The sequence below is a fragment of the Macaca mulatta genome, chromosome 9 (assembly GCF_049350105.2).
Source record: "Macaca mulatta isolate MMU2019108-1 chromosome 9, T2T-MMU8v2.0, whole genome shotgun sequence".
In the NCBI taxonomy this organism is placed as follows: Eukaryota; Metazoa; Chordata; class Mammalia; order Primates; family Cercopithecidae; genus Macaca; species Macaca mulatta.
This window is the reverse complement of record NC_133414.1, coordinates 114448502-114469359: the sequence shown is the minus strand read 5'-3', so window position 1 is coordinate 114469359 and position 20858 is coordinate 114448502. Positions and strand designations below refer to the sequence as shown.

The window sequence follows — 20858 nt, the reverse complement described above, 5'->3', positions numbered from 1 at the left end:
ATAATCCATCTCCAAAATGCCTGCAGTCATATGCCTAGAACTGAGCTTCAGGCATACTGAGCACTATAGCTAAGCAGGAAGCAAAAGAATCCTCTCCCCAGGAACCACTGGAGCTCAACTGGATCAAGTTCATAGTAAAAAATGTTATGGGAGAAGAGCCCACCAAATATGCAAAAGGGCAAGAGGCCAAGAGATCAATGAGGGACCTCCTGGCTCTATTGGCAGTTATCATTGAGCTCCCAAAAGAACTAAGAACTGGATCTACTTTTATGAGGGAGCCTTTCTCTCTAGGAGGCTGCCCCATTTCAGGGACTCCAGGCAGTCCTACTTTCACTGAGAAGCCAGTCAGTCATTGAGATTCCTCCCCATATGAGGATCAGTTTTTCACATTTCCTTCTCTATCTTCTGCAAAGCTTGCTCCAACCTGATTATTTCAATGAGTGTTCTAGTGTTCTCAGCCTCCTGGCTGGAGTAGGGGCCAAGAGGCTGCCAGTTCTCACAAACGCCTCACCCCTTGTAAGGTATAGTTGTTCTCCTTTTCCTAAGGTCTGAAGGTGTGGGGTGGGCAGTAGGTATTCATGGAACTCTATACCACCTTAACTGTATGACTCTGTATTCCAAAGGACAGTGTAAGCTTTACAAAAAAGGAGCAGGTCCCAGGTTAATAATCATGGTAACATGCTGGATAGCCACTAATGAGAGCTGCAGCTTGAGACTATGCAAGCACACAAATGAAATGACACAACGCATTCAAAGAGAACACGGGCCAATGGACTATCTAGCTAGGTGTACATACACAGAGTTTTTTATTTTCAATGACCTGTATGTCCACAACCACACCTTCAGCATGCACACTCTTGTGATGGATAGCCCAGATAGTCCACACCTCCTTCTCTCTCCTTTCTTCCTAAGGCAGGTATATGCAGATTAGGGTAATCTTTAGCTTGGATCCCTCCCTAAGCTACCCTACACCTTGACTTTTAGAGGACAGAGGGATCTTTACAGATCCCAAAGTATTCCCAGTGTCCTGGGCTATCCTGGCACCTGGCTTCTTTCCATCAATCTAGAGTTCTAATCCTTGGAATGACCTCTTTAATGGTAACCAAGAAAAAAAAAAACAGATCCCAACTAGATGGACTACCCTTTCCCTCCAAACTCAGTCCAGGTATCCAGATAGAGCTGAGGACTGTGCTTAAGCTCTCTATGCCAGCTCTGAGACAAGGAGAAGGAGAAGAGGGAAGGGTCTTGAAGGTCCCTCACAGTTTCCCTAGAAATGGTAGATCTTAAGGCTCCCCACGAGGTAACAGCAGACCCCAGGCTTTCTAGGCTAACTATGTGATGTTCAAGTCTTCCTTCTCCTGTCTCCAGGCAACCAGATGCCCAGGAGAATTCCCAACACTGCAAAGCTACAATCACGTGCAATTCTTCCAAAGCCGTGCTGTGTTACTAGGGAAGGGTAAATTGTGCTCTATACAATGGAAATGGGACCCAGGTGTTACATATACAAAATAAACATTTAAAGAAATAAAAAAGGGAAGGGAGAGAGAGGGAGAGAGACCTTGAGGTTCTTAAAGAGTAGTACCCTCTCTAACTGGTTCAGGGCTTTGGTCTGCTCCCCACTACTTAGCTCCAGTTTGTTGAGGAGACATGGAGATATCTGCGAAAGACAGGCAAACGCACGATTTAAACAGAGTGAAATAAACTCAGACACACACCAACAGGGCACAGGGCAGGAATGGGGATGGATGGCAGGGGAGAGGAGAAGGTCAGGTGCATGCACCACACAACTAAGGGTCATTTCCATAGGTAAGACCTCTTAGGGCTGCAAGCAGAATCCTCATCAAAGGCCTGTGAAGTCCAGGGCTTCAGTTCAAGATAGAAAGAAGCCATTCTTTTGACCACCATTCTTCTCCTAGCAGTTTAAGAACCCTTTAGTTCTTAAATGTCTGGAGTCAAGCTTGACTAATTTCTTCAATACAGACTAGCACAATCAAGAGTCCAGTCTAATTCAGCATTGAGGTAGGATTTGGGACACAGCCTTTCTAGGCCTTCTACGTGCGGATAAGGCTAAATTTTGAGGGGATGCAGGACTTTCATCTTTGTCAACAGACATTTTTAGCCAAGACTGATGGGTACCATGCAGTCTCCATGAAGAACTGGCTCACCAGCTGACATGGTGGTTCAAAGATAGGCCAGAGTGGAAAAGCTGGGGAAGGGATATATCTGGGAGATAATATATTTCTCACTAAAGGAGTGAGAGCTACTTTTAGATTCCAAGCAAAGCATATCTTTGCAAAGCAAGGTTACCCCAAGGCACTGAAGTTGGGAGATTATGGTTTGGATGAGGGACAGCAGATCAGCTCTCACATCATACCTTCTTCATGTTGGTCCCCACATAGTTCTTGGGTTCTTCTTTAAACTGAGGTAACCTATAAGATAGAGAATCCATCAACTGTCATTAGGGATAATGACAAATGTCCCCCTCCATGCCAGCCACAAACCAAAGGTGCTCTGAGCCAGAGCATGCCCTGTGTCTTAGAAAAGGCTACAAAAGAGAAGCAGACTAATTTCACCCTTTTCAGAGCTTCATCAAAGAGCCACAGGAATCGGGGGATGTGTGACATGGACAAAAGGAGGTAGTCGTGAGAGCAAGGTAAGTGCCCTTGGAGTGTGGAGGCTCTTTTTATCCTAAGACTGATTCCTTCCTGCTTATATTCACTTGGCAAATACTGCTGCCAAGAGATGGGGGGAGGGCAGTCTATCAAAACCCTAGGAGAGTAGGCAAAAGGGAAGAATTAACAGGCAGGTTGAAGTTTTGAAACCAGTAAATTTGAGCCTGAGGAGTAAAAAATTCTTTGCAGCAGGGTCCAAGGGCAGTCTAGTCTGTAGATAATAAGGATTATTATCTATAGATCTGAGAGCAAAAAGAAATCCCAGAGGAAGGTTTGAAGCCATTGCCTCAGCTCTTCTGTGAGTCTGTTGAAAGGAGGTGCAGGAAACAGGCCTAGTATAAAAGGCCTCCTAGGCCCTAGGCTAAGGGCCTTACCTAAGGGTAACCAACCATCTTGGTTTGCCTGGGACTGAGAGGGGTTTGCCAGGATGCAGAACTTTTAGTGCTGAAATCAGGACAGTCCCGGGCAAATCACAATTGCTGGTCACCCTAACCTTGGCCCTCTCCCACAGAAATCAGGATCCCTTGAGTTTGGCTTCCTCTCTGGGTTCCCTTTCCCAGCTGCTACCTGCACAGAAACAAACACAAATTTGGGAAGCATAATGAGGTCTGCTGGCCTATACTAAATAACCCTCTGCCTCCACCTGAGGCGAAATCAGCTCCCTCCTCCTCCTCCCTTGCTCAGTAACCCTGGGCATAGAGAACTACCCCCAATCCATAATCCCAGTGGCCTCTGATGTGGCTGTGGGGTTGGCCAGGTCCCTGATGTGGCTGTGTGGAAGCAGGCAGACTCAAGAGGCCTGGGCAGCCGGGCTGAAGCAAACAGCAGCAGGTTTACCTTGTGAAGAGCAGCTGCACCATGTCTACGAGAGTGTGCTCTGCGGATTTTCTCAATAACTCTGCACAGGCAAAAACAAATAACACAGGTGTCATTACTTGCTGTGCTATTATCAAGAGGGTTCTCAGAGCAGACTCCCCTCCAAACCCTGTTTACCAAGGATTATGCCAAACTTATTAAAACCAGCTCCAGCTCAGCCTGGCAGCCATAACTTTACTGGCCCACTAGGTGGCACTACTGAGTCAGGGAAAAAAGGGGAGGGATAGATGTGTTCTGGGGGGTTTGTAGGTTGGTGTCAATCCCACAAACCCCAAGAGAGGGTGATTTGGTGCCTGGGCTAAGTCAATCTGGGATCCATCCCAACTCCTGCCCTGGCATAATGGGCTGAGGTCTCTACTCTAGCTTCACAATATTCAAGTACAGAGATTTCTTCTAGACCCTTATGATTGCATGAGATAGATGATGGAGAAGTCCTGAATTTTCCATCTCTCTGGGAAGACAGCCTCCTGTATTCATACTCAGACACTGGCCCCAGGAATGGTGAAGGGGCTAATATCCAAGCACTTACCACTGAGCCTCATTTCAAAGCAGATCCGGAAGCAAGACTGCATAATCTCACACACAGATTCATTGGTTAGGTGGGCACCCACTGGGGTTAGCAGCAGAGTCCGTAGAACCTATCAGGAAGAAAAAGGAATTACTGTGATAAACAAGGTACTGAGAGGTACTCAAGGGTAAGAGAGAGTGGTTAGCAAGAATGCTGACCTCACCTCAGCTTGGTCGAGAGGTCTCCAAGGAGCTCGTCCTGGGAATTGTTTCTTTTTTTTTTTTTTTTTTTGAGACGGAGTCTTGCTCTGTAGCCCGGGCTGGAGTGCAGTGGCTGGATCTCAGCTCACTGCAAGCTCCGCCTCCCGGGTTTACGCCATTCTCCTGCCTCAGCCTCTGGAGTAGCTGGGACTACAGGCGCCCGCCACCTCGCCCGGCTAGTTTTTTGTATTTTTAGTAGAGACGGGGTTTCACCGTGTTAGCCAGGATGGTCTCGATCTCCTGACCTCGTGATCCGCCCGTCTCGGCCTCCCAAAGTGCTGGGATTACAGGCTTGAGCCACCGCGCCCGGCTGGGAATTGTTTCTTCACTTTTTATGACCCTGACATATTTCAGAACTCATTCCAGCCCTAGCCCGTGAGCCCAAGAGATGGACGGCACAAATACAGTCTGCCAGAGGTACAAGTGTATTTAAGGCTTCTGGTATTTGATATCACTTCATATAAAGCTTTCACTGATTTTCCTTGGAAAAAGCTTTTACTTTGGGTACCCCAGCTGTTTGTTTGGAAACAAAGTAGCTCCCCTAAGCCCCAGTGAAGTCAAAACACAGCTTCATGCTGTGGGCAGAGTAAGTAGAGTCCGCGGCACTAGCCCCTGGCCATTAGCCTAATTGCTATTTCCCTCTCCCTTACCTGAAGGATTTTCATCAGGACAACTTCATCACTAGCAGGATCTGTGCCCACAAAACGAGCATGGGTGACAGCATCTGCCATGTTCTCCATGCCCTCTGCTGTGCCCTCATGGGTGGGATCTGCTCCAGCAAAAAAGGAAAGATTAAGTGATGTGGAGAGGAGAGAGATAAAAGGTAAGGCAGCCCGTCTAGCTTTGAGAGACAATTTTTCCTCTCTAGTTCCCTAACCCATGACTCCTTGAGCTACATGAGAATTGCCCACAACTGAATTTTTTTTTTTTTTTTTTTGAGACAGAGTCTCGCTTTGTCGACCAGGTTGGAGTGCAATGACGTGATCTCAGCTCACTGCAACCTCTGCCTCTTGGGTTCAAGCGATTTTCCTGCCTTAGCCTCTCGAGTAGCTGGTGTTACAGGTGCCCGTCACCACACTCAGCTAATTTTTTTGTACTTTTAGTAGAGATGGGGTTTTGCCATGTTGGCCAGGCTGGTCTCGAACTCATGACCTCAGGTGATCCACCCACCTAGGTCTCCCAAAGTGCTGGGATTACAGGTGTGAGCCACTGCGCCCGGCCCCATAACTGGTTTTAACAAGCTCCTCAACACAAAATCTACTGGGTAAAACTGTGGTTCTCAATTGCTGGGCCCACACCAAAAAGTTTTGATTTTGTATGCCCAGAGTGGGGCCTGAGAATTTGTGTTTCTAACAAGACCCCAGTTGAAGTTAAACACTGCCGAGCAGGGGACCATACTCTGGGAATCACTAGTATAAATCTACTAATTTCATAGAGGAGGAGCCTGGAAATAAGAGTTTTTGACTCAGAACAAGAACTAAGTAGGGTCAAAGCTTTGAATGCCAAGGTTGTGGCCTTTTCTCCTTTCATCTTTCAACACAGCTTCTCTCTCTGGTTGCTTTTGGAGTTTTGTGTTCAGGCGCAACTGAATTAGGAGAGCAGGAGGAGGAAATGAACACTCACTGCTGCCAATACTCATATCCAGGTGCCACGTGACAGCAGATCAAAGACCTTTTTTTGAGACGGAGTTTCGCTCTTGTTGGCAGGCTGGTGTGCTATGGCACAATCTTGGCTCACTGCAACCTCCGTCTCCTGGGTCAAGCGATTCTCCTGCCTCAGGCTTCCCGAGTAGCTGGGATTATAGGCATGCACCACCACGCCTGGCTAATTTTGTATTTTTAGTAGAGACGGGGTTTCTCCATGTTGGTCAGGCTGGTCTCGAACTCCCGACCTCAGGCGATCCGCCAGCCTCGGCCTCCCAAAGTACTGGGATTACAGGCGTGATGCCCAGCCCAAAGACCTCTTCTTTTAGTTTCATTCTTATTTAAAATAATATGCAAGAATCCTGTTTCCAGCTTAACAGGCATTAGGAGAGAAAAAAGATAAACTAAACAGGACTGGAGGTTGACTAGCTAGGGGGCAGGCGGGAGGGAGGATTTCAGCTGTACAGAATAAGAGGGGAGAAGCTAGAGGTCGGACAACCAGCACCATGCTGGAAATGAACACAAATACTATCAAGCAGGGAACTCAGCTCCCATTTCATTCATGTATTAAATAGCCACGAGAAATAGCCAAATAAGTTGTCACCATCAAGGGTCTTGCCTAGCTCCTGCCCTAGGTCTGCTCTGAAGGATCCTTTCCAGGGCTGTTTAGTTCTAAAAGGGAAGCCTAAGTAGGGGGAAAGGGCAGGCATATGAAAAAGCTTTGCAAGTGACAGAGAAAGTTGCTCCAGAGGTGGCACGGCGTAATGCAGGAACACCTCCTAATTTTAGTCACAGGAATTATAAGATATTATTATTTTCTTTCTCTCTCTCTCTTTTTTTTTTAATTGAGACAGAGTCTCACTCTGTCACCCAGGCTAGATGGAGTCCAGTGGCGTGATCTCGGATCATTGCAACCTCTGCCTCCTGGATTCAAGCAATTCTCCTGCCTCAGCCTCCCGAGTAGCTGGGATTACAGGTGCTCACCACCACCCAGCAATTTTGGTATTTTTAGTAGGGACAGGGTTTCACCATGTTGGCCAGGCTGGTCTTGAACTCCTGACCTCAGGTGATCCACCCACCCTTGCCTCCCAAAGTATTGGGATTACAGGTGTGGGCCACTGTGCCCAGCCCATTTTCTCTTTCTTGATACCTGAAATCAGGGAGTTCCTGAGTCTAAAGCTCAGGGGATGGCTGAGAATCCCAAAGTATTGGGATTACAGGTGTGGGCCACTGAGCCCAGCCCATTTTCTCTTTCTTGGTACCTGAAATCAGGGAGTTCCTGAGTCTAAAGCTCAGGGAATGGCTGAGAACCCAAACATGTCTGTAGTCCTAGCTACTGAGGAGGCTGAGGTAGAAGGGTCACTTGAGCCCCAGAGGTCAAGGCAACAGTAAGCCATGATCGCACCACTGCACTCCAACCTGGGCAACAGAGTGAACTCTGTCTCAACAAAAACCCATAAAAAATAAAAAGGCAGACTAGAGTGACAGCTCTTTGACAAGAACCATAGGCAAGGCTTGCTAGCAACCCATGAAATCAGTGGCACAAAAATTCTGGTCTGGCAGCCGTATGGGGCCAAACAAAAGGCCAGTCCTTGAAAGAGGATCTAAAATAATCCCTGAAACCTTGGATCACAGGAGCAAGAGGTAGGAGTTTTCTTCTAGAAGAGCAGCCTAAACCCTTCTTTAAAATGTCCTCCTCTTCTGGCTACTCTGGAACCAACTTCAGGGAAATCTGCCAATCCCATCTCCTTTGCTTTTTTGGCTTTCATACACTCCTTCCTGCTCTTTTTTTCATGCCCACTGCAATCACCACCTCCAGCATTCTCCTTTCCCACCACAGGAAACTCCAATGACCAGCTGGCCTGAGGTCTCCAATGACCAGCCCATCTGCCAAGTCCAGGAAGGGGAGAGAGTAACACCAACAAGACAGCAGAGAGAAAAGGCACAGCAGCGGCAGTCACGGGAGGCTGTGAAGAGAGATGACCTGCAGGTGGTGCTCAGGGCAAGGCTGGAAGTGGCTGGGCCTGATTTTGTTTAGGAAAAGTATGAAGCTGGGACTAGGATGTCAGAGAGGCTGAGGCACCTGTTCAGAAGCTAGCTGGTACCCAGGATTCCGGCTCAGGATCCTGAATGTATCAGCTAAGCAAATCCAACATTTCTAGAATAGATAAAGGGTTTTCTTGCCCTGAACTGAAGACTATTTTCTTTTCTGGCTAGCTAAAGCCTGAACCTTATATTTTGTCTCCCTACTTAAGAAACAAAGACAGCTGCCTGTTTTCTATGTTCTTCATCCTTGTACACGGGCTGCCAATCAGGGAAATGAATTCCCAAATTGAGTGTCAAGACCAACTAAAAAAGAAATCCAAAGAAAGACACCATGAACAAATTTAGAGATAAACTATAGATTAGGGGAAATATTTGGCCTAGATTAGAAGCAAATATTTGTAATGCTATGATAGGCAATGGGTTAATATTCATACCATACAAAGAACTCGTACACATTGACATGAAAAACAAACACAACTCAATTTAAAAAAGAAGTGAAGACAGGAAATTCAAATGTTCAGCCTCCAGGAAATAAAAACAACAAGAGGCTGGGTACAATGGCTCATGTCTGTAATCCCAGCAATTTGGGAGGCCAAGGTGATGGATCTCTTGAGCTCAGGAGCTCAAGACCAGCCTGGGCAACATGGAGAAACTCCATTTCTACTAAAACTACAAAAACTAGCTGAGTGTGGTGGCATGTGCCTATAGTCCCAGCTACTTGGGAGGCGGAGGTGGGAGGATCACCTGAGCCCAATGGTCAAGGCTGCAGTGAGCCGTGATTGTGCCACTGCACTCCAGCACGGGTGACAGAGCAAGACCCTGTCTCAAAAAATAAAAAGAAAATACCGCTTTTTACCTACCAAGTTGGCACAAATAAAACTGATAATATTCAGTGCTGATGACAGGGTAAGGAAGTAGAAATTCTCAGTCACTGCTGGTGGAAGTGTAAATGATATAACCTTTTGGGGAAGCAAACTGGTAATAGCTATAAAAATGTAATATGCACATGGTCTTTAATCCAGAAATCCCAAGTTCAGAAATCTTTCATACAAGAGTAAAATTAGTAATAAGGGGCCGGGCACGGTGGCTCACGCCTGTAATCCCAGCACTTTGGGTGGCCGAGGCAGGTGGATCACGAGGTCAGGAGTTCGAGACCAACCTGGCCAATATGGTGAAACCCCGTCTCTACTAAAAATACAAAAATTATCTGGCGCGGTGGCACAATATGGTGAAACCCCATTTCAAAAAAAAAAAATTATTAATAAGGACATGTGATCAAGGGTGCTTATATTAGCATTATTTATGACTTCACTAGGAAACAATCTTAAATATTAAGAATGAGCACATGAATTGTGTTATATCTATATTACACTATGAAAATTATAGAGTTACTAAAAAAAAATCATACAAGGGGCGAGGGGAGAGAGAAATGGGGAGTTATTGGTTAACGTTAACTCCCCATTATGTTAAGTTTCTATTTGGGGTAATAAAAACGTTTGGGAAATAGATGGTGGTGATGGCTGCACAACATTGTGAATGTAATTAATGCCAATTAATTGTAAGCTGAAACTGATGGGAATGGCAAGTTTTATATATATTTTCTACAATATAAAAGAATAAATCAGATGAATAGTTATATCATGTACATTTAAGTTAATACTATAGAGGGGTTTTTTTTTTTTTTTTGAGACGGAGTCTCGCTCTGTCACCCAGGCTGGAGCGCAATGGTGTGATCTCAGCTCACTGCAACCTCTGCCTTCCGGGTCCAAGTGATTCTCCTGCTTCAGCCTCCCGAATAGCTGGGATTACAGGCATGCACCACCATGCCTGGCTAATTTTTGTAGTTTTAGTAGAGATGGGGTTTCACCATGTTAGTCAGGCTGGTCTCAAACTCCTGACCTCGTGATCCGCCCACCTCAGCCTCCCAAAGTGCTGGGATTACAGACATGTGCCACTGTGCCCGAGCAAGTTAATATTATTAAATGAAAAAAGAAAATACGCAGCATATAATCCTATTTTTCTTTCTTTTTTTTTTTTTTTTTTTTTTTTTTTTTGAGACGGAGTCTCGCTCTGCCGCCCAGGCTGGAGTGCAGTGGCCGGATCTCAGCTCACTGCACGCTCCGCCTCCCGGGTTCACGCCATTCTCCTGCCTCAGCCTCCCGAGTAGTTGGGACTACAGGCGCCCGCCACCGCGCCCGGCTAGTTTTTTGTATTTTTTAGTAGAGACGGGGTTTCACCGTGTTAGCCAGGATGGTCTCGATCTCCTGACCTCGTGATCCGCCCGTCTCGGCCTCCCAAAGTGCTGGGATTACAGGCTTGAGCCACCGCGCCCGGCCCCTATTTTTATTTCATTTTATTCTATTCTCTCTTTTTTTTTTTGAGACAGAGTCTCGCTCTGTCGCTCAGGTTAGAGTACAGTGGTGCGATCTCTGCTCACTGCAAACTCCGCCTCCCGGGTTCAAGCGATTCACTTGCCTTAGCCTCCCAAGTAGCTGGGATTACAGAAGCCCGCCATTGCACCCGGCTAATTTTTGTATTTTTAGTAGAGACAGAGTTTCACCATGTTGGCCAGGCTGGTCTCAAACTCCTGACCTCATGATCCACCCGCCTCAGCAACCCAAAGTGCTAGGCTTACAGGCGTGAGCCACCACACTCGGCTTTATTTCATTTTAAAAAGGGATGGTACTTCATTTATAAAGACATAGAAAAACATAAAGATTCAAACCAGGCTGTTAACACTATTTGCCTAAAGGAGGAGGAGGAACATTAAGAAAGATACAGGAAGGACAATTAACTTTTCTTTTCAATATCTCTTTATTGTCTGTCTTGTTATAATGTACATGCATTATGTCTGAAAAAATAACTTTAAAAATAAACCTATCTAGACCGTGTGCGGTGGCTCAGGCCTGTAATCCCAGCACTTTGGGAGGCCAAGGCGGGCGGATCACGAGGTCAGGAGATCGAGACCATTCTGGCTAACACGGTGAAACCCCGTCTCTACTAAAAATACAAAAAATTAGCCGGGCGTGGTGGCGGGCACCTGTAGTCCCAGCTACTCGGGAGGCTGAGGCAGGAGAATGGCGTGAACCCGGAAGGCGAAGCTTGCAGTGAGCCGAGATCATGCCACTGCACTCCAGCCTGGGCGACAGAGTGAGACTCTGTCTCAAAAAATAAATAAACAAACAAACAAACAAACCTAACCAAACTTCCAAGAGTAAGGTACCATACCCTTAACTCTTTGAAAGCATAGAGAAGCCAGAGTACCAAGGAAACTTCTGCTGCCCTTCCCACCCTGTACAACGTGAGTCAGCTAGCATGATGAATAACCAGTAACAATCCTATTTATCTTCTACAAGAAAAGAAATGACTGGAAAAAATTTCCCACTATCACCAGCTCATTGCCTAAGGCCTAGGCACCCCAGGAAAGGTGGTAAATGAAGTGCTGTGATCATGCAACAAAGCCTGAGCTCTTACCTATGAGTGCATAGGACAGGAACTTGTTGACAGAGGTGAGTGCCAGTCCAGTGATAGGGCCAGTGGTATCTTCAGAGCGAATCACTTCCAGAAAAGGACGAAGGAATACATTGGGCTCAATCTCTGAGAGTTCTGCAAGAAAATAAACAAAAATGAAGAGGTATCATCTAAGAGAAGCAAAACCCTGGAAAAAGGTTCTTGTTTGTGCCATGAGGCTAGAGGTCCTTGTTGTTGGGTCAATCTTCTTCCCTCTGGATTACCTTGAATCAAATCCCAGACACTGTATCATTTTATCTGTAACATTTTCAGTACGTAGATCTAAAAGATTAGGAATCTTAAAAAAAGAACAAACCACAATATTATCTTTTTTTTTTTTTTTTTTTGGTGAGACAGAGTCCTGCTCTAGAGTGCAGTGGCATGATCTCAGCTCACTGCAAACCTCCACGTCCAGGGCTCAAGTCCCTCAGGCTCCTCAGTAGCTGGGACTACAGGCGTCTGTCACCACACCCAGATAATTTTTTCTTTTTTTGGGGGGGGGGGGGAACGGAGTCTCGCTCTGTCACCCAGGCTGGAGTGCAGTGGCTCGATCTTGGCTCACGGCACGCTCTGCCTTTCGGGTTCACGCCATTCTCCTGCCTCAGCCTCCCAAGTAGCTGGGACTACAAGCGCCCCCCACCACGCCCGGCTAATTTTTTGTATTTTTTAGTAGAAACGGGGTTTCACCGTGTTAGCCAGGATGGTCTTGATCTCCTGACCTTGTGATCCGCCCGCCTCGGCCTCCCAAAGCACTGGGATTACAGGTGTGAGCCACCGCACCCAGCCTTTTTTTTTTCTTAAACGGAGTCTCGCTCTGTCGTCCAGGTGGGAGTGCAGTGGCGTGATCTCGGCTCACTGCAAGCTCCACCTCCTGGGTTCGTGCCATTCTCCTGCCTCAGCCTCCCAAGCAGCTGGGACTACAGGCGCCCACCACCACGCCCAGCTAATTTTTTACATTTTTAGTAGAGACGGTGTTTCACCATGTTAGCCAGGATGGTCTCAATCTCCTGACCTCGTGATCCGCCCGCCTCAGCCTCCCAAAGTGGTGGGATTACAGGCGTGAGCCACTAATTTTGTATTTTTAGTAGAGATGGGGTTATGCCATGTTGCCCAGGTTGGTCTCGAACTCCTGAGCTCAAGCAATGTGCCCGCCTTGGCCTCCCAAAGAGCTAGGATTACAGGTGTGAGCCACCGTGCCTGGCCCATAATATTGTGCTTAAAGAGTTAACAAATGGTTAAAATGGTAAAATTTGCATTATATGTATTTTATCACAATTTTAAAAAATTAACAATAATTCTTCAATATCATCAAATATTGTGAGTCAATTTTCCACGCCCATTTCACCACCCTCCCATGATATAAATAGGTAATGTCATCTTGGGTAGAGCCAATGTGACCCTTAGGTCCAAAGGTGGATTCCTGTCTTTATGTCCTTTGCTGTTATGGTCAGGGCCACTTCTCTTAGAGAAAGAGTGCAGCATATTCCAGGAGGGTGAGAGGAAACTTTGAAGTTTATAGTCCCTTGCTGAAAAATAAGTTTAACAAGAACAAAAGGCTGGGCAGTCTCTCAGTCGTGGAGGCAGTCTGTAATCTTGGAAGTTCGTAACCACTCTCCAGCCTGTTTCCTTCCTAGAGTAAGCAGAGAACTAACTGTTCTGAGATGAAGGGGCAATTGATAATCTTTATTTCACAGATGAGAAAAGGCTCAGATCAAATACATGCTTGGTCCCAAATCATACAACTAATATGCAGAGCTGGGATTTGAACCAGCCTATATGGTTCCAAAACTTGGAAAACCCCTTCATCTATTCTACCTGAATAGATGAAATTTTACACCTGAATTTAGAAGATTCCATTCCAGGTCAAAGAATACTACACTGTACTTGTTCTACCCTACTCTGCCCAGCATTTAAATTTGTTTTTCTAGATTGTGCTGTGCTTTCATCTCTTAGAGACCAGCTCCCTAAAAGGTTTCCTAAAGAGACCAAAAATGTTTAGGGATGTGATCTAGGCTGTCCCACCTTTAGAGACAAAAGCAGAGTTTCCTAAGCACTTTCATTTTCATGCAAATATAGGGAGCTGCCTACTCAATTCCTATCACCCCCCCTCCTCCCTGGGTAAACATTCCCTGGGCCCGGCTGCTCCTCAGATTAATGCTTTAATTAATTGGCAGATTGGGTAGCATTTTCCAAGCTTGTCTGTACAGTGATCACATCAGCTGTAAAAAACCTGCTTCTCTTCCCCCACTACCCCCACCTAGAGATGTAAAATTTACAGAAAAAACCTAGAGAAGAACGTGTGTGTGTGTGTGTGTGTGTGTGTGTGTGTGTGTGTGTGTGTGTGTGTGTGTGTAGTGGTGATGGTGGTGGGGTTGAGATAGAAGGAATTTAAAATATTTGGAAAAACTGAAATACATAACATACTTGAAAAAAGCACATAAAAGGGCCGGGCGCGGTGGCTCACACCTGTAATCTCAGCACTTTGGGAGGCCGAGGCGGGAGGATCATGAGGTCAGGAGATCGAGACCATCCTGGCTAGCACGGTGAAACCCCGTCTCTACTAAAAATATTAAAAAATTAGCTGGGTGTGGTGGCGGGCACCTGTAGTCCCAGCTACTTGGGAGGCTGAGGCAGGAGAATGGTGTGAACCCAGTAGATGGAGTTTGCAGTGAGCTGAGCTTGCGCCATTGCACTCCAGCCTGGGTGAGAGAGCAAGACTCCGTCTTTAAAAAAAAAAAAAAAAAGGCACACAAAAAATGTAAAGTAATCTAGTCTTGCTGCTTTAGGCACATAAATTATGTACAATTTGGTCTGTTATCTTAAAAGTGGTCATGTGGTATATTTGACATATAAAAGTCTAGAGGAAAAAACTCTTTGTGAATTGGGACAGGTACAGATTTTCTGTGATTTCATTTAGTTGCTACAACTATATACTTGCTTCATGTCTTCCTTCATGGTGAAAGAATAGGGCAGTTTTACATCTGGGATCCACACTTCTAGAGTGATGTGCATTCAGTCTCTTTTTGTTAATTTGGTAAAATTAATTCTTTTCTTTAAATGAATGATTTATACAGCATATAATTTTACAGCCAATTTTCAGATTGGCTTCCTTCATTCAACATGATGCCTTTGAAATTTTTCCAAGCTATTGCAGGCTGGAAATATTGATATATTGCATATATATTGATATATATTACATATATCAGTAGCTTGTTTCTTTTTACTGCTGAGTAGTATTCATTACCCGTATGTACCACAGTTTCTTTATCCGTTCACTGGTTGAAGGACGTGTGGGATCTCCAGTTTGGGGCAATTTTGAATGGAGCTGCTATAAACATTCGTGTACCAGTGTTTGTGTGAACACAGGTTTCCACTTCTTTAGGGTAAGTACCCAGGGGTAAGATTCCTGGGTCAAAGGGCAAAGGTGTGTTTAGCTTTACTGTCAAACTCTTTTCCAATGTAATTTTATCACTTTGTATTCCCACTAGCAATAGGAATTCTAGTTTCTCCACATCCTCTTCAGTACTTGGTATTTCAGTGTTTTTACTTAAGCGATTCAAGTATGTAGGTAATAGTATCTCCATGTGGTTTAAATTTGTATTTCTCTAATGACTAATTATGTTGAACATCTTTTCATGTGTTTATTTGCCATCTGTATATCCTTTTGGGTGACATGACTGATCAAGTCTTTTATCCATTATTAAACTAAATTGTTTTCTTACTATTGAGTTTGGAGACTTCTTTATTCTGAATTCAAGTCCTTCAGTAGTGATACAATTATTTGTAAGTATTTTCTCCCAGTCTTAAGCTTATTTTTTTCATTCCCTTAACATCTTTCATAGAACAGACATTTTTACTCTTGATGAAGTCCAATTTACTAATACTTTATGGACTGTGTTTTGGTTTAATGTCTAAATTGACTCTGCCTAATTGCAAGTCACAAAGATTTCCGCCCCCCTCATTTTCTCCTAAAATGTTTACAGATTTATGTTTTCCACCTACGATCTATTTTGAGTTAATTTTTGTATAAGGTGTGAGGTTTAGATTGAGGCTCATTTTTTCTTTGCCTAAGAATTTCCTACCGTTTCCAACAAGTCTCATTAAGTTGTCTTTGCACCTCTGTCAGAAATAAATTGACCAGGCTGCGCACTGGTCCCAGCACTTTGGACGGCTGAGGTGGGTGTATCCCTTGAGTCTAGGAGTTCAAGACCAGCCTGGGGAATACAGTGAGACCGTCTCTATAGAAAATAGTTTTTTAAAAAAGGTGGGTGCGGTGGCTCACGCCTGTAATCCCAGCACTTTGGGACACGGAGGCAGGTGGATCATGAGGTCAGGAGATCAACACCATCCTGGCTAATATGGTGAAACCCCGTCTCTACTAAAAATACAAAAAATTAGCCGGGCGTGGTGGTGGGCGCCTGTAGTCCCAGCTACTCGGGAGGCTGAGGCAGAAGAATGGTGTGAACCCGGGAGGTGGAGCTTACAGTGAGCCGAGATCGCACCACTGCACTCCAGCCTGGGTGACAGAGCAAGACTCTGTCTCAAAAAAAAAAAAAAAAAAAAAGAAAATTAAAAACAAACAAACAAAAAAAACACGCATGGACCAGGAGCAGTGGCTCATGCCTATAATCCCAGCACTTTGGGAGGCTGAGGTGGGTGGATCACCTGAGGTCAGGAGTTCAAGACCAGACCGGCAAACATGGTGAAACCCCATCTCTACCAAAAAATACAAAAATTAGTGGGGCATGGTGGCACACACCTGTAGACCCAGCTACTGGGGAGGCTAAGGTGAAAGAGTATCTTGAACCCAGGAGGTAAGAGGTTGTAGTGAGCTGAGATCGTGCCACTGCACTCCAGCCTTGGTGACAGAATGAGATCCTGTCTCAAAAAAAAAAAAAAATTAACCAGGCATGATGGCACGTGCCTGTAGTCCCAGCTACTCAGGAGACTGAGGTAGGAGGATTGCTTGAGCCTGGGAGCTTGAGGCTGCAGTGAGCTGTGATCATACCACTGCACTCCAGCCTGGGGTGCAGAGTGAGACCCTGTTCCAAAAAATTAAAATTAAAATTAAATTTGCCATATTTGTGTGAGTCTCTTCTGGGTTCTCTGTTCTGTTTCACTGATCTATGTGTTTAAGTGTGACAACAGCACACTGTGTTAATTATTGTAATTATATACTAAGTCTTTTTTTTTTTTTTCTGAGATGGAGTCTTGCTCTGTTGCCCAGGCTGGAGTGCGTGGCTCGATCTTGGCTTACTGCAATCTCGCCTCCTGGGTTCAAGCGATTCTCCTGCCTCAGCCTCCCGAGTAGCTGGGACTACAGGTGCCCGCCACCACACCTGGCTAATTTTTTATATTTTCAGTAGAGACAGGGTTTCACCGTGTTAGCCAAGATGGTCTCGATCTCCTGACCTTGTGATCCGCCCACCTTGGCCTCCCAAAGTGCTGGGATTACAGGCGTGAGCCACTGCACCCGGCCAATTTTTGTATTTTTAGTAACAATGGGGTTTTACCATGTTGGCCAGGATGGTCTCAATCTCTTGACCTTGTGATCCACCCGCTCGGCCTCCCAAAGTGCTGGCATTATAGGCGTGAGCCACTGTGCTCGGCCAATATATACTACGTCTTTTTTTGAAACAGAGTCTCACTCTGTCGCCCAGGCTGGAGGGCAGTGGCATGATCTTGGCTCACTGCAACCTCCACCTCCCGGGTTCAAGCAATTTGCATGCCTCGGCCTCCCGAGTAGCTGGGATTACAGGCACGCACCACCTTGCCTGACTAATTTTTCTATTTTTAGTAGAGACGGGATTTCATCATGTTGGCCAGGCTGGTCTCGAACTCCTGACCTCAGGTGATCCACTCGCCTCGGCCTCCCAAAGTGTTGGGATTACAGGCATGAGCCACTGCACCCGGCTTATACTAAGTCTTAATAACAGTGGTGTGATTCCTCCAACTTCGTTTTTTTTTCCAATATCATTCTGTGTTCCAATTCCTTTGCCTTTGCATTTCAATTTAAGATAAACTTGCCTTGTTGGAAGTTTGAAAGGAATTGCATTGAGTCTATAGATCAATTTGGGGAGACACAGTATCTTTGCTATGTTGTGCCTACCAATTCATGAACATAGTATGTCTCTCCATTGTTCAGATCTTCTTGGTTTCTCTCATCACTGTATTGATGAGCACCACCATGCCCAGCTAATTTTGTATTTTTAGTAGAGACCGGGTTTCTCCATGTTTGTCAGGCTGGTCTCAAAACTCACGACCTCAGGTGATCTGCCTGCCTTGGCCTCCCAAAGTGCTGGGATTACAGGCATAAGCCACCGCACCCGGCCAAGGCTCTGTGTGTAACCCTCACAGCATACAATTTAGTCAATGGACTAGGGATCAGTAGTCTCACTCCTATCAATAGCCAGACATATGATACCCAAGACCTTCATCTGTCAAATTAGATAGTTGAAATCAGCTGGGTGCAGTGGCTTACACCTGTAATCCCAGCACTTTGGGAGGCCGAGGCAAGTGGATCACTTGAGGTCAGGAGTTCGAGACCAGCCTGGCCAACAGAGTGAAACCATGTCTCTACTAAAATACAAAAAAAATTAGCCTGGTGTGGTGGCATTTGCCTGTAATCTCAGCTACTTTGGAGGCTGAGGCATGAGAATTGCTTGAACCTGGGAGGCGGAGGCTACAATGAGCTGAGATTGCACCACTGCACTCCAGCCTGGGTGACCAGAGGGAGACTCTGTTTAAAAAAAAAAAAAAAAGATTATTAGAATCTATGACTGCTAAGATATATTCATTCCAGCACTTTCATTTTGTAAGTCAGTGCTTTATAGAAACCTACTGATGAAAAACTAGAAGGGCTAAACTTTTTAATGAGCCCACCAGGAACTTTCATTATCATGTCACTTCCCTACCTCTTCCCAAAAAGAGAATCATGATATATAAAGTTAACTTTCCTCAAAGAATTTTGTCTAGGGAGAACAAGAGTTTTGCTCTCTAGGTTCAACTGATGATTGCCAGGAGCATAAGAGAAGCTTTAATAGGAGCAGCTCTGCAGCACATGGGGTTGGGGGAAAGTTGAACTCCTAGCAGGGCATCACTAGTAAGGATTATTTCTTTTTTTTTCTTTTTTCTTTTTCTGAGACAGAGTCTTGCTCTGTCACCCAGGCTGGAGTGCAGTGGTGTGATCTTGGCTCACTGCAACCTCTGCCTCCCGGGTTCAAGCGATTCTCCTGCCTCAGCCTCCCAGGTAGTTGGGATTACAGCCGTGTACCACCATGCCCAGCTAATTTTTATATTTTTAGTAGAGACGGGGTTTCTTCATGTTGGCCAGGTTGGTCTCAAACTCCACTCCTGACCTCAGGTGGTCCACCTGCCTCAGCCTCCCAAAGTGCTGTGATTACAGGCATGAACCACTATGTCCAGCCATTAGTAAGGGTATTTCTAATTTAAGGGGTACCTTTTCGTAAACATGTAATTTAAAAACAAACAAATTTGAATTTATAATCCTGGTGAGATGTTCAGATGGTCGTCTAGAATAGTGCTTGTCAAACTATCTGTGGTGAAGAGTCAGTTTTTTTTTTCCTTTATGTCAATCCACTGCAGACCCACAGTTTTATAAAATAGAGTGAATTACTAGAAAAATTTAAAAAACATAAAGTCCAACTTTTTATTGCTAGAACCAACATACATGTAACTACTGTCACATTGTTATAAAAAATTTTAAATACTTTTTTTTTTTGAGACGGAGTCTCTGTCACCCAGGCTGGAGTGCAGTGGCCGGATCTCGGCTCACTGCAAGCTCCGCCTCCCGGGTTTACGCCATTCTCCTGCCTCAGCCTCCCGAGTAGCTGGGACTACAGGCGCCCGCCACCTCGCCCGGCTAGTTTTTTTTTTTTTTTTTTGTATTTTTTAGTAGAGACGGGGTTTCACTATGTTAGCCAGGATGGTCTCGATCTCCTGACCTCGTGATCCGCCCGTCTCGGCCTCCCAAAGTGCTGGGATTACAGGCTTGAGCCACCGCGCCTGGCTAATACTTTCAACCTCTGTATATATCTCTTTGTGTACTAAGCAGCAGTTTATAGACTGCATCAGTTTTCTAGGGAACGGTTACTCAGAGATTAAACAGTACCCTAGAAAAATAAGTCATACTTTTTGACTGATCATTCAGGAAAATCCTCCAAATCCTAGGATATTATAGCTACAACAGGGCCTGAAAATAACTTATAATGAGGTAACTGAGATTTAGGGAAGTTAAGTAATTTGTACAAAGCCACTTAGTATTAGAATCAGGACTAGACGCTGAGGGCACTAGGTAGAATCATGGGCTTTCATGGACGATTCAAATCACAGTTCTGCAACTTAATAGCTATGTGACTTTAATTACTTAAGTGTTCTGGGTCTCTAATTGTATTACTTGTAAATGGGTATTAGAGAATTTATAAATTATATTTAAAATAAATAATAGCAACAAACATTCATTGAGCATATACTATGCGCTAGGCATGGTATTAAGCAATTTACACATATTATCTCATTTGATGCATATAAAACACTTGGTACAATGCATGGAATAAAGTGTATAATAAATATAACTAAGATATTGTTCTAGTTTTTAGCTCTAGAGTCACAGCAGTCCAGTGTTTTCTATATTGTATACCGGTTCATTTCTTTTTTACTTTTGAGACGAAGTCTCGCTCTATCACCAGGCTGGAGTGCAGTGCAGTGGCACAATCTTGGCTCACTGCAACCTCCACCTCCCAGGTTCAAGCAATTCTCCTGGCTCAGCCTCCCAAGTAGCTGGGACTACAGGCACACGCCACCACACCCAGCTAATTTTTGTATTTTTAGTAGAGATGGGGTTTCACCATGTTGGCCAGGATGGTTTTGATCTCCTGACCTCGTGATCCGCTCGCCTTGGCCTCCCAAAGTGCTGGGATTACAGGCGTGAGACATTGCGCCCAGCCACCAGTTCATTTCTTAAAAGTAAATATATATAAAAAAATTCTACCTTTGAATCCTAAACCATAAAAGGAATACAAGTTAAGAATAAATACTGACATAACAGGTAGTTGTTATTTACCGTACAATTTGGGATAGCACTTTTAATTTCTGAGGGCTTCAGCTTTCTCCGAGGTATCAGAGAAAGAACAGGCTTCCTTTTTAAAATGAATTATTAAAGTACTCATCCTCACTTTAGAAGAGTTAACAGTAACAGCAGCAGCTAACATTTATTACCTGTGCCATGCCATGTGCTATGCACTTTACATACCTTCGCTCTTCATAATTAACCCCATTTTGAAGATGAAAACGAGGCTTAGAAAGGATAAGGAGATGTCCCCAC

The 20858-nt window shown here is 44.9% G+C and overlaps 1 protein-coding gene and 1 long non-coding RNA gene across 45 annotated transcripts in view; one reads left to right on the top strand and one right to left on the bottom strand.

The window, feature by feature from the left end:
• Nucleotides 1–20858, bottom strand: part of GBF1 (golgi brefeldin A resistant guanine nucleotide exchange factor 1) — a 154013-nt gene that overhangs the window by 26503 nt on the left and 106652 nt on the right. For 27 of the 44 annotated variants that reach the window (XR_013398344.1, XR_013398341.1, XR_013398345.1 and 24 more), the window contains 5 exons: nucleotides 11480–11611; nucleotides 4967–5085; nucleotides 4078–4186; nucleotides 3510–3570; nucleotides 2375–2429 (listed from right to left, as the gene is read on the bottom strand). Coding sequence is in view for 39 of the 44 variants with exons in the window: in XM_077947385.1 (XP_077803511.1) it covers nucleotides 2375–2429; nucleotides 3510–3570; nucleotides 4078–4186; nucleotides 4967–5085; nucleotides 11480–11611 (476 nt within the window). In the remaining 5 variants the exon portion in view is untranslated. Of the gene's footprint in view, nucleotides 1–1558; nucleotides 1658–2374; nucleotides 2430–3509; nucleotides 3571–4077; nucleotides 4187–4966; nucleotides 5086–11479; nucleotides 11612–20858 lie in introns of all 44 variants that reach the window. The other 17 variants (XR_013398342.1, XR_013398343.1, XM_015148065.3 and 14 more) reach the window with 3 other exon arrangements.
• Nucleotides 4322–8320, top strand: LOC144331303 (uncharacterized). The gene is made up of 2 exons (XR_013398346.1): nucleotides 4322–5139; nucleotides 7800–8320. It is a non-coding gene; the product is annotated as an uncharacterized LOC144331303 (long non-coding RNA).